A 16,455-nucleotide genomic window follows, 5' to 3' on the forward strand; every position below is an offset into this window, starting at 1 on the left:
GCGGGGCTTGCGGTGTTGTAGTACAGCTGTATAGCAGGGGGTGCAATGCTTTACTGTTAGCCGATGTGTCTGCAGACAGCTACGTGCAGACTGTCAGTTGTACATTAACAGGCTCCGGGCCGTGGGCCAGACGGGCGTTTGAGGACACATGTACGAGGAAGCGGCCGTCCCCTGGTGTAGCGTGTTCCCGGCCAGTTGTTACTGTCTGTCTGGGTCCCTCTCCGTGTGTCTGTATTCCCTGCACCTCTCTGCATGGCTGGTATATCCGTGCCCGGTGTATGTATATGTGGGTACTGTGTCCAGTGCGTGTTATTTATATCCGTGTGCGCTGTGTGTGGAATAGCAGCTGTTTATTTGTATGTATGTCGCTGCATCTATAAACGGCGGTGTCGTATTTTCCATTTACACGTATGTATCTGCATACGTTATTTCTCCGTGTGTATCTCGCCGTCTCTGTGTCTTTATACAGCATATGTCTGGGTTTTGCATGTATGTTATACATCATTATACTGCCCAAGTGTCCCTGTTTATTACGTCCAGTCCCTCTGAATAAATGTTAGTGATGAACAGAGGTATAATAAATATTTGATGGTCTCAGTGATTGCAGAACGACGATAAACACAATTACCGACTTTTATATGGATTCTTCTTATTTTTGTACAAAAAGCCAACAAATATTTAAATCTGATCATACCTGGTAACTTCCCATGGTAGGCTACAGGAACATCCTTTTAAGAGACAGGGCTAGTCACGTGTGGGTTGGGCTTGCCCTTAGTGGCCAGGAAGTAAGCAATAGCTGGCAAGGGGAAGGGCAGGAAGTAGAGGAAATTGGGCAGGTAGCCGACAGGAAGTAGGCAATAGTGGACAGAGAGTGGACAGGAAGTTGGTAATAGTGGGCAGGGCGTACGCAGGAAGTATGGAAAAGTTGTAAGGGAGTGGACAGGAAGTTGGTAATAGTGGGCAGGAAGTAGGCAAAAGTGGGCAGGAAGTAGGGCCGACAGTTGGGTATTCCAGCCAGCACCCTGGAAATCGGGGGAGTATCGGCATGTCGGTCACTGCCGGCGTGCCAGATGGGCATGAGGATTACAATCAGTATTTAGGGCAAAAATGGTTGGCTGGACAACCGACATCCAACCCTTAGAATTACGCTGAGTTTATTTCCAGTTTATCCTCTAGATAAACCCTAGACTGTCCAGCCCGTCCAGTCTCTGTCCTCTATAATCCTAGACGTCACGTGTGCGAGATGTCACCTGCAGACTGCCCCAGACGCCTGCTGTAACTCGGATTAGAGGGACAGATTATTTTCACCTCTCTTTAGAATATAATCAGAGGTCGCTGCGGTTCAAATTATACTCCCTGGCTCCCTTAGACAGAATTCCTTCATTTTTTACTCCTGTTTACCCATTGTACGGCGCCGCGGAATATGGTGGCGCTACATAAAACAATAAATATTAATATACACTTAAGGATAAAGAAACTTCCGTGTAAACGATGTGACTGCATTTCTATCAACATTAAAGGGGGGAAAACACCTGTAATCAGAAAGTTGGTAGTTGTGACATGAGTTGTCGGGAGTGCCCTAGCAATTTCAGGACAGCTGGCAGTTATATTCGGATCCCAAACGCCAGTCTTTCAACCTGTTTTTAAAAAAAATCTATCTAATTAATCTATCTATTAGCTCGTCCGCACCCGGATATAGATTATCCAAGGTCACGTCCAAACCCTGGCAACACCGGCAGGATTTATTATATAGTAATAAGGCTATAGTATCATTTTAAAATCTTGTGAATTCTTTTTTTTTTTTTTTTATCATTTTAACCCTTTGAACCACTGTGGAATGTAGAGGATATCACCACAGGGTGATGCCCTGCTCCATCATTCTCCACCTCGAGCAGCGGAGTCTGGAAGAGGATGCAGACAAGCGCAAGACAAGCAGCGATGCTCTTCAAGGATCTTTCTTTTCTTCTAGTTTCCGTACATACCTTTAAATCTTTGAGCCACCTGTGAGAAATTCATCATTTTATGGCGCACCTTGAGAATGTCAAGGCATTTGGAACCAGACCCTGACCTAGAATATTGTACCAAGTCCCTGAATCTCTGATGGGATCTCTCATTGGACCATTGGCTTGTAATTTTGGACCCAGGACAGGGCACTGAGCTGATGAGATGTTAGCACTCAACTCAGAAAGCTAATTGGGACAGTGAGCCAGGTCATGACAGGGTGGTAAACGGAAATACTATTGAATGTTAATATTCTCTGAATGGAGTCACCTGTATTCAAGCAGGGATTTCAGCTGTGATATCATCAATGCTCACATATCATTAAATCAGTGTGGCATATGAAGGAGTTGCATCCAGAATGTGTGACATCTGTCCCGAGACCCTTAGATTGGGGGAACAATCCTCAGGAGACTACCGGGCAAACCCTGTCAAATCTCGGGTATACTGGTGGGAGCATGAATGGCAAACTCCATGTCAAGATGGCATGATATATGGTGGGCAAAGTGGCCCCAGAAGCCAATCATATATGCCGTATGTAGTGGAACTGCAGGGTCCGCTCTCCCCAAGTGATCACGGAGAAAATGTTTCTTTAGGGCTCCTGACGGGCCGGCAGCTATCATCCCGGGTCCCAGAGGAAGTCTGGGCTTTGGTTAAAGAGGAAGCACTAAACCCGCTGGCTTCCTCTGAGCGCGTTAGCCATATATAAAATAAAAACATAAAATTACGTGACACTGTGATCATATACATGTATATTTAAAGGTGCAGTTCCACCTATAGCACCTTTAATTGTACCCTTATGGACAACCTTATGATTAATTAATGGCCGGTATAAGAGGGGTTAAATAAAACAAGGGTTAAAGAAGTAACGCACTGCGACGGGTTTTGTTAACAGAGAGTGGGTTCATTGCGGGATGTGCTGCAGGATTTTAACGAGGGAGGGATTAGTTAGAATATAAAAGGTTTGCTGTCACCATATGCCGTGTCCTTAAATACCCTCCCTATAGCCTCGGATATGTTTTTCTAAGAAAAGCAAGACATTAAGGGCAGGCCGTTTGATAAACGAAAGGAGGGAGGGGGTGCAGGGGAGGGCCGCACAGTAAGTAGGGAGGAATGGGACAAATGGGGGGGGGATTATTATAAGCGGATTCAGTTGCTACCGCGTCCCGATATAACCTCTCTTTACATTACCTAATATTATTACACATACACATCCATATAACCTTTTACTAACGCACACTTCTAATATGACACTGAATACCCCTCCCCCGTCACTATATGCATAACTCCTCCTACTACTCTATATGACCAATCCTCATAGCTCCTCCTATTACTCTATATGACCCGTCCTCATAGCTCCTCCTATTACTCTATATGACCCTTTCTTATAGATCCTCCTATAACTCCATAGAACGCGCCCTGTAACTCCTCCTATTTTTCTATATAGTCCCTCCTTATAACGCCTCCCTATAACTCCATATAATATATCTATATAATACTCCCCTATAACCCCTGCTATTACCCAGGCCTGGACCGGCCATCGGGCCTAGTGGGGCAGTGCACGACGGCGTCTCTCTCGTCCCATCATTTAGCGTGCTGCTAGCGGCACGATACACGCGGCCACATACTGTAAGCGTGTAGCGCGTGTATACGCGTGTATCCGCCGGGCAGTCGCTTGAACCTCATTTGTCGACCCCTGGTCGTAAAGCTCCACGAACGCCTTTATATAACGTCTTCTTATAAAACCTCCCTATTACCCAATATAACCCCTGCTTGTAAGTCCTCCTATTACTCCGCATACCTTTGCCCGCTGCTTACCCCATAACAACACTTACATTGCTCGGGCTCTCTCCCCTCTCTAGTTATCCATCCCTCCCATCTCTCCCCTCCCTCGCTTGCTCTCTCACACCAGAATCGCTCCTGTCCCTGAGAATTCTATTAATAGCTTTTGTCAAAGTACATTCTGTTCTCCTCCTCGTTACACAAGTCTGTTTACTCCCCTGCAGTGATGGAGCGAGGGGTGGGGAGAACAGACCTCAAATCCCCTTTCACACCAGCGACCCCGTAACATCTTATAACTGTACAAAAACATCCAAACCGGGGACTCTCAGATTTCTCCTGTGTGCATTTACAGTAACCACTGCCTTATTACCCCTGTAGCGTCGTATTACTTCTGTAACGTCTTATTTACCCCCATAATATCTTATTACAGTAACCCAGCTCCTGGGTGCCTTATTACCCCTGTAACATCTTATTACAGTAACCCGGCCCCTGACTGCCTTATTACCCCTGTAACATCTTATTAAAGTAACCCGGCTCCTGAGTGCCTTATTACCCCTGTAACCTCTTATTACAGTAACCCGGCCCCTTGAGTGCCTTATTACCCCTGTGACATCTTATAACAGTAACCCGGTCCCTGAGTGCCTTATTACCCCTCTAACACCTTATTACAGTAACCCGGCCCCTGAGTGCCTTATTACCCCTGTAACATCTTATTACAGTAACCCGGCCCCTGAGTGCCTTATTACCCGTGTAACATCTAAGTACAGTAACCCGGCCCCTGAGTGCCTTATTACCCCTGTAACATCTTATTACAGTAACCCGGCCCCTGAGTGCCTTAGTTGCCCTTTAAGCCCTAAGTGCCCAGCAGTTCTGCGATCCTGGCAGCGGCGGTCCTGGCTCCTGCAGCACGGAGAAGGAAGACGTCCGGGGTCCCCACTCGCTCTCTTTTGCCAACTTGGCTGCCAGGCTCAGAGCAGCATAACTGTTATGTAATAGACTGGAAGGGACGGGGAGGGCTCAGAAGGCTCCATGGGAGGATATGTTTACGGCAAGATGCTTCAATTCCTTTTAATTTTCCAGTCCTGTATTCTAAACATTCATAACCGCCTTGATATTAATAATTCTTTCATCTCTAGATCCTCCTTCTTTTCTCACCCTACTTTCCTGCCAATCTCTTCTTTCTTAGCATCTCCTTTCTTTTGTGAGTTGTCTTAACACACGTTTTCTCATCTGATGTCATATTTTATTGGTAATATCACAACAAAAACGATACATTATCCAGTAAAACCACATTATTATCATCTTATGTAATCAAAAGCAACAGAGAAACAGCATCGCACAGTAACATAGTAACTTACTACTTTAGGATGAAAACAAGACAAGCGTCCATCAAGTTCAACCCCGCTGTTGATCCAGAAGAAGTCCACACATTTGGTCCAGATGGATGAACAAGCTTTAGTGAATTATGCCCTTATTACCCCTTACACCCTAAAAAAAAACCAAGAACCCATATTTAAAGGAATAAATAGAATCTCTGTGGGTTGTGGATTCCGCATCTTTTTTGCCATCACTGTGAAGAAGCCTTTTTGGCTGCTTTAGGTAAAGTTCTGTTCCATATTAAGACCCTTGGGGCCGCTAGGCAAGCGCACATACACATAAAATGACCCTCACTAATACCTACTTCCGGCTTCGTCAGCCGATGCCATTAATGAACCAGGCCTTCTAGAGCTCTAGGGACACTAGGCATGCGCCTAGTGTACCTAATAGTTAATCTACCACTGCTCAGGTCTCAGTGGACCACCTCTTGTTCTTCGTAAAGAAACAGAACCACCTCATATTATAAATTCCCGGGAAGGGGGCCACCGAACTCTAGAAAAGCCCCAAGATAACTTTATTATCCATACGGAAGGGAAAGACCCAACACAATGCAGCAGCTATCGCCCCGATCTCCTTGGTCAATGCCAATACGAAATTATACACGGAGATCTTGGCTGGAGCCAACAAGAAAACGAGAACATCGAAGGGGTCAGAAGAGCAGAGCACACACTGGGACTCTTTTGCGGACAATATATTCCAAGCGCTATCTAGATACACAGAAATTTATCTAGATTTGGTAAAGTTGGCAAGTGGACGTAGCCATATTAGCCCAAGAAAAAATGCAGTTAATACAAAGTCTCATACTTTGGTTTTCCCTCCTTGGTCAAGACCAGCAAGATGTTTGGATCTGATGGACCCTTAAACACAAGGGTGGTCAAGAAGGTCTTTGGACAGGAGATTGCCCATCTCAATGTCTTCATTCTGAGATAGTTGCCCATCACCTTCACCCCCAACAAAAAAAATTTTGTCTTTAGTGGAAATCTTGTTGGACACTTTGGGGCATTTGAACTGCTTTCGAGTATTAACCCATCCATAGTGGATTAAAGGAAAATGATTTAACCAAAAAAAAGTTAGAATGTGGAAACAGTTTAGCAAAACTGTGACATGGGGCAAAACTAGATAAAAATGGTACAAAATAAATAAATAAAATAAATAAAAATAATATAAAATAAAAAACACAATAATTAATAATAATAATATAAAATAAATAAAAACAATAATAATACAAAATTAATAAACACAATAAATGAAAATAATAAAAATAATAATTATTATTATTATAAAGAAGAACTATTCGGCCCGTCTAGCCTGCCTGGTTTTTAGTGTAGGGACTTTAATCAGCCGTCGGTCTCGTCATAGATTCAGGAGCCGTATGCCTGTCCCCTGTGTGTTTAAATACCCTCACTGTATTACCCTCTACCACTTCTGCTGGGAGGCGGTTCCACTTATCTATCACCCTCTCAGTATCACCCTATGTAGGTCCCCTGTCTCCTCTCTACCAACTGCTGCTAAGGAGACGCTTTTTGTCCCCGAGCTTCATCGCTCCGTCACCCTCTGCAGGGAGCAGACGCGCTCAGTACGGCCGTACTCGGTGTTATGTAAGTTCCCCTCAGGCTCCTCTCCAGAGTAGAGCTAATATTACCGCATGTTACAGAAGCAGCCCGGCGTGACCTCATTACTGACATACACCGAGCCCAGCCGATAACATACCGCTCTATATAATAATACCGAGTATCTGCACGCGGATACTCAACACGCCGCGCTGTATAATAATACCGAGTATCTATACACTGATAATGAACGCCCCGCGCTGTATAATAATACCGAGTATCTATACACTGATAATGAACCCCGCACTGTATAATAATACCGAGTATCTATACGCCGATAATGAACCCCGCACTGTATAATAATACCGAGTATCTGCACGCGGATACTCAACACGCCGCGCTGTATAATAATACCGAGTATCTATACACTGATAATAAACCCCCCGCGCTGTATATTAATACCGAGTATCTATACACTGATAATGAACGCCCCGCGCTGTATAATAATACCGAGTATCTATACACTGATAATGAACCCCGCACTGTATAATAATACCGAGTATCTATACACTGATAATGAACGCCCCGCGCTGTATAATAATACCGAGTATCTATACACTGATAATGAACGCCCCGCGCTGTATAATAATACTGAGTATCTATACACTGATAATGAACGCCCCGCGCTGTATAATAATACCGAGTATCTATACACTGATAATGAACGCCCCGCGCTGTATAATAATACCGAGTATCTATACACTGATAATGAACGCCCCGCGCTGTATAATAATACCGAGTATCTATACACTGATAATGAACCCCGCGCTGTATAATAATACCGAGTATCTATACACTGATAATGAACGCCCCGCGCTGTATAATAATACCGAGTATCTATACACCGACAATAAACCCCCCATATAATAATACCGAGTATCTATATACCGATAATAAACCCCCCCACGCTGTATAATAATACCGAGTATCTATACACTGATACTGAACCCCCCGAGCTGTATAATAATACTGAGTATCTATACACTGATAATGAACCCCCGCGCTGTATAATAATACCGAGTATCTATACACTGATAATGAACGCCCCGCGCTGTATAATAATACCGAGTATCTATACACCGACAATAAACCCCCCATATAATAATACCGAGTATCTATATACCGATAATAAACCCCCCCACGCTGTATAATAATACCGAGTATCTATACACTGATAATGAGCGCCCTGCGCTGTATAATAATACCGAGTATCTATACACTGATAATGAATCCCCCGCACTGTATAATAATACCGAGTATCTATACACCGACAATAAACCCCCCATATAATAATACCGAGTATCTATATACCGATAATAAACCCCCCCACGCTGTATAATAATACCGAGTATCTATACACTGATAATGAGCGCCCCGCGCTGTATAATAATACCGAGTATCTATACACCGATAATGAACCCCCGCGCTGTATAATAATACCGAGTATCTATACACCGATAATGAACGCCCGCGCTGTATAATAATACCGAGTATCTATACACTGATAATGACCCCAGCGCTGTATAATAATACCGAGTATCTATACACTGATAATGAACGCCCCGCGCTGTATAATAATACTGAGTATCTATATACCGATAATAAACGCCCCGCGCTGTATAATAATACCGAGTATCTATACACCGATAATGAACCCCCCCGCGCTGTATAATAATACCGAGTATCTATACACCGATAATGAACGCCCCGCGCTGTATAATAATACCGAGTATCTATACACTGATACTGAACCCCCCGCGCTGTATAATAATACCGAGTATCTATACACTGATAATGAACGCCCCGCGCCCCATATAATAATACCGAGTATCTATATACCGATAATAAACCCCCCCACGCTGTATAATAATACCGAGTATCTATACACTGATAATGAGCGCCCCGCGCTGTATAATAATACCGAGTATCTATACACCGATAATGAACGCCCGCGCTGTATAATAATACCGAGTATCTATACACTGATAATGAACGCCCCGCGCTGTATAATAATACCGAGTATCTATACACCGATAATGAACCCCCTGCGCTGTATAATAATACCGAGTATCTATACACTGATAATGAACCCCCCCGCGCTGTGTAATAATACCGAGTATCTATACACCGATAATGAACCCCCCCGCGCTGTATAATAATACCGAGTATCTATACACTGATAATGAACCCCCCCCGCGCTGTGTAATAATACCGAGTATCTATACACCGATAATGAACCCCCCCGCGCTGTATAATAATACCGAGTATCTATACACTGATAATAAACCCCCCCGCGCTGTATAATAATACCGAGTATCTATACACTGATAATGAACCCCCGCGCTGTATAACAATACCGAGTATCTATACAATGATAACGAACGCCCCGCACTGTATAATAATACCGAGTATCTATACACCGATAATGAACGCCCCGCGCTGTATAATAATACCGAGTATCTATACACTGATACTGAACCCCCCGCGCTGTATAATAATACCGAGTATCTATACACTGATAATGAACCCCGCGCTGTATAATAATACCGAGTATCTATACACTGATAATGAACGCCCCGCGCCCCATATAATAATACCGAGTATCTATATACCGATAATAAACCCCCCCACGCTGTATAATAATACCGAGTATCTATACACTGATAATGAACCCCCCGCGCTGTATAATAATACTGAGTATCTATACACTGATGATGAACCCCCGCGCTGTATAATAATACCGAGTATCTATACACCGATAATGAACGCCCCCGCGCTGTATAATAATACCGAGTATCTATACACTGATAATGAACCCCCCGCGCTGTATAATAATACCGAGTATCTATACACTGATAATGAACCCCCGCGCTGTATAATAATACCGAGTATCTATACACTGATAATGAACCCCCGCGCTGTATAATAATACCGAGTATCTATACACCGATAATGTAGAATATAATCATGCTGGGTACCTCCAGCCCAATACATTAATAATAAACATGATGTATTGAATTATGAAAAAAAACATATTTGAAAATTCTGTAACTGTGCAATAATGCTCAGCGTGCAGGATGATAAAGACATTAAGACAATATATATATATATACTGTATATACCGTGTATATATATATATGTATATATGAAACTTTCTATAAAGATCCCATGTAATATATATATATTTGTCACAGTGATAATAATGTTATAATGTTGCATTGTATAATGCTGATGAGTATCCATCCACAGATAATTGCGCTGTAGGTTATTATATGTAGGTGGGTGAGAGGGGTACATGGGGGGCTGTATAGGAGACAAAGAATGAGGAAGGGACAGAATGAGCCGGAGGAGGGGAGAGGCTGGCACATTCTCACAGGACGCACTAGGGTTAAGTAAGGTAAATGCTCAGCCTCATATGAACTCTGTAGGGCAGGGAAAGAAAGACACTCACTGTGTACATACAGAGAGATAGGGAGAGGGGGCCAGCAGCAAGCAGGAGCTGTGTGACTGCACAGAGAGGGAGAGAGAGGGAGAGACAGACAGAGAGAGAGAGAGAAGGAGGGAGAGAGAAAGAAAGAGACAAGGAGGGAGAGAGAAAAAGAAAGAGACAAAGAGAGAGAGAAGAAGGGAGAGAGAGAGAAAGGGAGGCATAATGAGATAGAGAAGAGAAGAGAGACAATAAGAAAGAGACAGGAGGAGAGGTTGGGAGAGGGTAACAGACTGACATTAGACAGACAGACAGCAGAGAAAGAGAACAACAGAAAGAGGCCAAGTCAGGAATTCAGCAACGAAAAGATCTGAAGCTGGCAGGTACTGTATGATCCAAACTCTCATTTTTGTATAAATTATTATTATTATTTTCATTATCATTATCATTATTATTATTATTATTATTGTTATTATTATTATTATTATTATTATTATCATTATTGTTGTCATTATTATTATTGTAAATAATGCTACTCTACACACACAGAATAAGAATCATTCATAGTCAGCACCAAGCTAAATACACACTGCCAATAGAGAGGAACCTTCCTGTCCTGCAGAGCTTACACTCTACTACACCCAGGGACACAGGCAGAGAGCCTGGGGAGAATAATACTGCAATGAGAACTTATTCCTCCTCTAATATACAGAATAATAGATACACGGTGGGGGTGGGAGATATGCCATCATTACAGGTATAATACAGGGAGAATTCAGTCTGTCCCATAAAGCTTACAATTTAAATTACATTTATGAAGCTACAGCACATTTTAGAGGAAATATGATATATGATATGATATGATATATAGATTTTGTGCTCCAATACCCAGAATTACTGTCTCCAAAAGCTAGCACTTTAATACACAGAGAGCTACATATACTACATATAAGTGAGAAGGAAAAATAACATTAGCTGATGAATGATTTGGTCAAACTAGGTTTATCCATACACAATGAAATACACAGTACTGTACACAGTACTGTACACGGTGCTATACACAGTAATATACATTGTGCTATACACAGTAATGTACACAGTACTATACACAGTGCTATACACAGTACTATACACAGTGCTATACACAGTACTATGCACAGTACTGTACACAGTGCTATACACAGTGCTATACACAGTGCTATACACAGTACTATACACAGTAACAGAGCTATACAAAAGACATACAGAAACTTGTGAGAGGGGAGAGTTGACCCACAGAGCTTACACTCTAAAGGCAAATATATAACTTTTTTTATACCAATTGTGACAAGAGGGTCCTGAACTCCAGAGCATATTTATTACAAACTACACACATTTGCCACAATGGAACACTATCCCGCAGAGCTTACACTCAAACATACAGAGATGAATAGCATTGCTTGGAGTGGAGACTTGAGGCAACAAAGCATTCCCAACAGAGACAGATTTTTTTTCTTTACTGCACAATCTATGACAAGGAATCCCTAACCTGCAGAGCTCACAATCAGAAACGTAGACAAACATGTAATACACAAGATACAATAGAATGATGATTCTTGTATTCCTGCCCTGCAGAGCTTACACTCAAATACACCAAGAAAATTATTGACAACTTGAGTCCTGCCCCAGAGTATGCAGAAACACGGAATCATTCAGAACACATACTTATTACCAATTATACCAGCTGTTTCATGATATCCCTAACCCAAAGAGCTTACACTCAGATTTACAGAGACGCACACCTATTACCAATGATACCAGCTGTGACACTGCATCCCTAACCCAAAGAGCTTACACTCAGATTTACAGAGACACAAACATATATATAACCATTGATACCAGCTGTGACACGGCATCCCTAACCCACAGTATATTGAAATATGAATGTATTTTGGTTATTTAATCACAGTGTGTGTTTTAATTGTGTTTTTTTATAGCGTGTAACAGGAGATAAGATTCATTTTGTCCGCTTTCGTTTAAATCCGTCCCTCCGTTTGTCGGGTTTTCGTGGGTTTTGCGTAACTCTGTATGCGAGGCACGCCCAGGCACTTTTTCGCTTTCATAAGATGATTGTTTGTGTTCTCGCTTTCCAAGAACTGATTACACAATTATGAGCAGAGGATAGAGTACACGCACACACACGCACACACAGACACACAAACACACACAAACACACGGGAGGGGGGGCCGCGCCTCGGTGCCCCCGCGTTGTTTATATTAATAATGTCCCTCTGTGCCTACGCTACTGTGTGCTGCCGTTTGGCAGCGTTAGAGTGTATCTGTGTAACCGCGTGTCTGTATCACTCTGTATGATTAACTGCATTGTTACCGTGTATCCGGGCCTGACCGGCCATTTGGCAAACCAGGCACGGGGTACTTATACTTACCTTTCCTGCTGCTTGCACAGCACCTCTGGGCCTGGAATGTGCGGCCGCACGTGGCCACGCGGATCCAGCCAGCAGTCATTTAGCGGCCAGCGGCCTTAAAGGGCCAGCGCCGATTTACATCCGCTTTATAGCTCTGATACCTCCAATTGCACCGATTCAAACGAGGGCCCCTAAAAACTTTTAAGAACGAGACAATTTGCACAAAAACGAGCGAAAATTCTTTCGTGTCTCCGCGGACAGACAGAATGATCTTTGGATCAACAATTTTTCAATGCTGATGAATCCCCCCCCCTCCCCCTATTGGCGGTGTCTCCGAATGCAGGTTGTAATAAATGCTATGTATGTGGGCGCTCCCTCCCACACCCCTGTTCGCCATAGAGCATCATGGGATATACCGGAGGAGTCTTGGCAGCAGGACCTTATTAAAAAAAAAAAAAAAAAAAAAGAGCTTAGAGGGTGTCTTGTGTAACCGACAGGTGCAGGGAGGAGCCGGCCCACACACCTGTGCCTAGGGTCATCACAGGTAACATTATTATTATTATTGATTGCTCTATTTGCAGATTGCGTTCGTGTCTTGACTCAAACCATTATTTTATACCCATACGGTAAGTGTGATTGTGTTTGTGATGCCCCGAAGTTCTTCTCTCTAATTCCTTCCTTGTTTGTTTTTCTACAGAACTTCCTTCTTGCGCAATCCTGGCTCAGCTCGTTGATCCTTCTCCTCCTGCCCTCTCCCCAATCCCTGCCATGGACGGCGCCGCTCTCTGCTCCAACCCCGATGATCCTCCGCCCCACCCGACCCCACCGACGCTGGAGCCCTACGTCTCTCCTTCGCAGAGCCATCTCGCAAAGGATTCCTCTGCCTCCGGCTCCCTCCTCTCAGGTTCCGGGCTGCTCCTTGCCCGATCACTCCTTGGACGGCGAAGCTCTTCTTCCTCCCCTTCCACCTCGCCCTCGCCCACCTCCTGCTCCCTTCGACGACGTCGCGAGTTCACTCCAGATGAGAAGAAAGATGATAGTTACTGGGACAAGAGGCGCAAGAACAATGAGGCTGCGAAACGGTCGAGGGAGAAGCGTCGGGCGGGCGACCTTGCCCTGGAGAATCGAGTTATTGCTCTTCTTGAGGAGAACGCCCGTCTACGCGCTGAGCTTCTAGCCCTCCGCTTTCGCTTTGGCCTGGTACGAGATCCTTGTGAAGAAAGTAGGGCAAGCTACCCACCTCCGTGTGGGCCACACGAACCATCCCCTCCAAGCGCTCCGCCACCTCTGCCTCATTCTGAAGACTCCGGGTTTTCAACGCCTAGTGTGGGCAGCCCCGTTTTCTTTGAAGACCGGGTCCCTGAGCCAGAGCCGCAGCCACTGGCGCCTTCTAACATGCCTTATTATGGAAACGTTGGAGGGGAAACCGTAGAGAGTCCCCGGCTCAGGATAGAAACCCTAGGCGAGAACTTTAAGAGCCTTCCACACAAGTTAAGGTTCAAGGCTTGTGCGCCTGGAGACGAAGGAACACACGCTACAACACCAGTGACGCGAGAAAATACCAGTTTTGCCCCTGAAGCGAGTCCCGGATTCTCCCAGCAGCCTATGATCTGCCCCCAAAGACGGTGGGGTCCTCAAGGCCAGGATGGCGCAACCGCACCAGCCTCTGATAACCCCGACCTCCGATCCCAGCTGGCCTCGCTGTCAGCGGAGGTGGCCCAGCTAAAGAAGATCTTCTCGGACCAGCTGGTGACGCGCGGTGGCCCGGACTCCGCATTAGGATCCTGATGCCTCCGGTTGGAGATACCACTACATGGTGGATTACTTACAACACTTGAGAGACAATCCCGTTCTCGAAAAAGTTACAGAACAATTGACTAGTTTGGTGCTAAGACATAAAGGCTATAGATGTAGCATCACGATCCAAATCCCCTATCACGTACTGTACTGACTGCTGTGAAATCACTTTCTGCGAGGAAGTATTCGTTTTTTGGGTTTTTTTGTTGTTTTTTTTTTTTTAAGGAAAAACAAAAACAGCACATGTGACCTCAATGCCATGATGTCATAACACATTATTGACAATATTTCCTGTTTCACTACAACGATATAGCCTCATGATGACATCACATGGTGTCTAACAATATTAACGTAAAGGTTACCGCGGCTTCGCATTTTGGGCCGGGAACCGAATGTTGATCTCGGTGCAAGAAACTTCACTTTCTGTTTGACTTTATCACATATTTTTACCATGACATGACTGTACTTCTTGTGATTATCCTCTGCCTTCCCCCTTCTGACCTTTATATGCGTGTGTGATATATATATATATATATATATATACACATACACTACCATTCAAAAGTTTGGGGTCACTTGGAAATGCCCTTGTTATTTAAAGAAAACCAGATTTTGTCCGTTAAAATAACATGAAATGGATCTGAAATTCAGAGCAGACGGGGTTAATGTTGGAATCTCTTCATACGTGTGCAGAGGCACTCTATCACTCCCATCACTCCTGCGTTCCAATGGCACGTCGTGTTCGCTAATCTAAGTTTAACTTTGAAAGGTTCATTGATTGTTAGAACGTTGATTGTTGCTAGGGTTATGTTACAACGGCCGTTTTCGGGGAAAACAAGAACATTTCTTGCTAAGTGGCCCGAAACCTTTGAATGGCGGTATATATACATATATGTATGTGTGTGTGTTAACATGGGTTAATAGGGTTAATAGGTGTCTGTTTCATATACACACATAAATATGTACCATATAAGGGTGTGATATATGTCATGTAATTAATAATTAATTAACGGGCTACTTTTTTCCATTTGCTTACATGTCACATTAATCAACCAGTTTATGTCCAATCTCTGGAGCCTTTTTTTCTTTCAATCTCTCCAAGTCTTGTTTGATTTTCATTCAGACATAATTTAAGAGATGTTTTGTCTTCGATCCTCGTACTCTCATTATCATCAGCCACTATAACTGTTCCTTAAATCACTATACATTCACCATTAGTGCTGCCTGGATCCTGTATTTCCCGGATCATATGTTTCCCGGAGTTCAGGTGCCTTTGTTCCCTCCAGCTTGTCTGCCATGCCCAGTTAATGTGCCTTTCTTTGCATCTCTGGCTTTCAACAAGCATTGGGCATAACCAGAACATCACCAGAACCAGGGTACACCAGAGACATCCGAACACAACACCCAAGCATAACATGAGCCAACCTGCCCACCTTCTCCAACCAATGTCTTCACAGATGCCGATTTGTTACAGTGGATCCATACACCATCCACCTCCATTCTCAACCCGCCACCACCACGATCTCTATTCTCAACCCGCCACACCACCGATCTCTATTCTCAACCCGCCACCACCACCGATCTCATATTCTCAACCCGCCACACCCACCACCGATCTCCATTCTCAGCCAGCCCACCACCACCGATCTCCATTCTCAGGCCCACCACCCATATCCATTCTCAACCCGCCACCACCACAAATCTCCATTCTCAGCCCACCACCCATATCCATTCTCAACCTGCCACCACCCACCGATCTCCATTCTCAGCCAGCCACCACCACCGATCTCCATTCTCAACCCGCCAACCACCAACGATCTCCATTCTCAGGCAGCCATCACCACCGATCTCCATTCTCACCCACCACCACCACCGATCTCCATTCTCAGCCAGCCACCACCACCGATCTCCATTCTCAACCCGCCACCACCACCGATCTCCATTCTCAGCCAGCCACCACCACCGATCTCCATTCTCAACCCGCCACCCACCACCGATCTCCATTCTCAACCCACCACCACCCATATCCATTCTCACCCGCCACACCACCGATCTCCAT

General features: G+C 44.3%; 1 protein-coding gene across 1 annotated transcript; it reads left to right on the top strand.

Annotated features, from left to right (window-relative positions):
- The first annotated feature begins 13,367 nt into the window (after positions 1-13,367).
- On the top strand, positions 13,368-14,387 carry LOC149277961 (uncharacterized). The gene has a single exon (XM_089502581.1). The coding sequence runs from the start codon at positions 13,368-13,370 to the stop codon at positions 14,385-14,387; it is 1,020 nt and encodes a 339-aa protein (XP_089358707.1).
- Positions 14,388-16,455: the final 2,068 nt, after the last annotated feature.

Source organism: Sceloporus occidentalis, unplaced genomic scaffold (genome assembly GCF_023333645.1).
Source record: "Sceloporus occidentalis isolate IW3139 unplaced genomic scaffold, rSceOcc1.0.p SCAF_205, whole genome shotgun sequence".
Classification (NCBI taxonomy): domain Eukaryota; kingdom Metazoa; phylum Chordata; class Lepidosauria; order Squamata; family Phrynosomatidae; genus Sceloporus; species Sceloporus occidentalis.

What these genes read in the sequence shown, in the direction of transcription:
- LOC149277961 (XM_089502581.1), top strand. Translation starts at nt 13,368, where the DNA reads ATGGACGGCGCCGCTCTCTGCTCCAACCCCGATGATCCTCCGCCCCAC.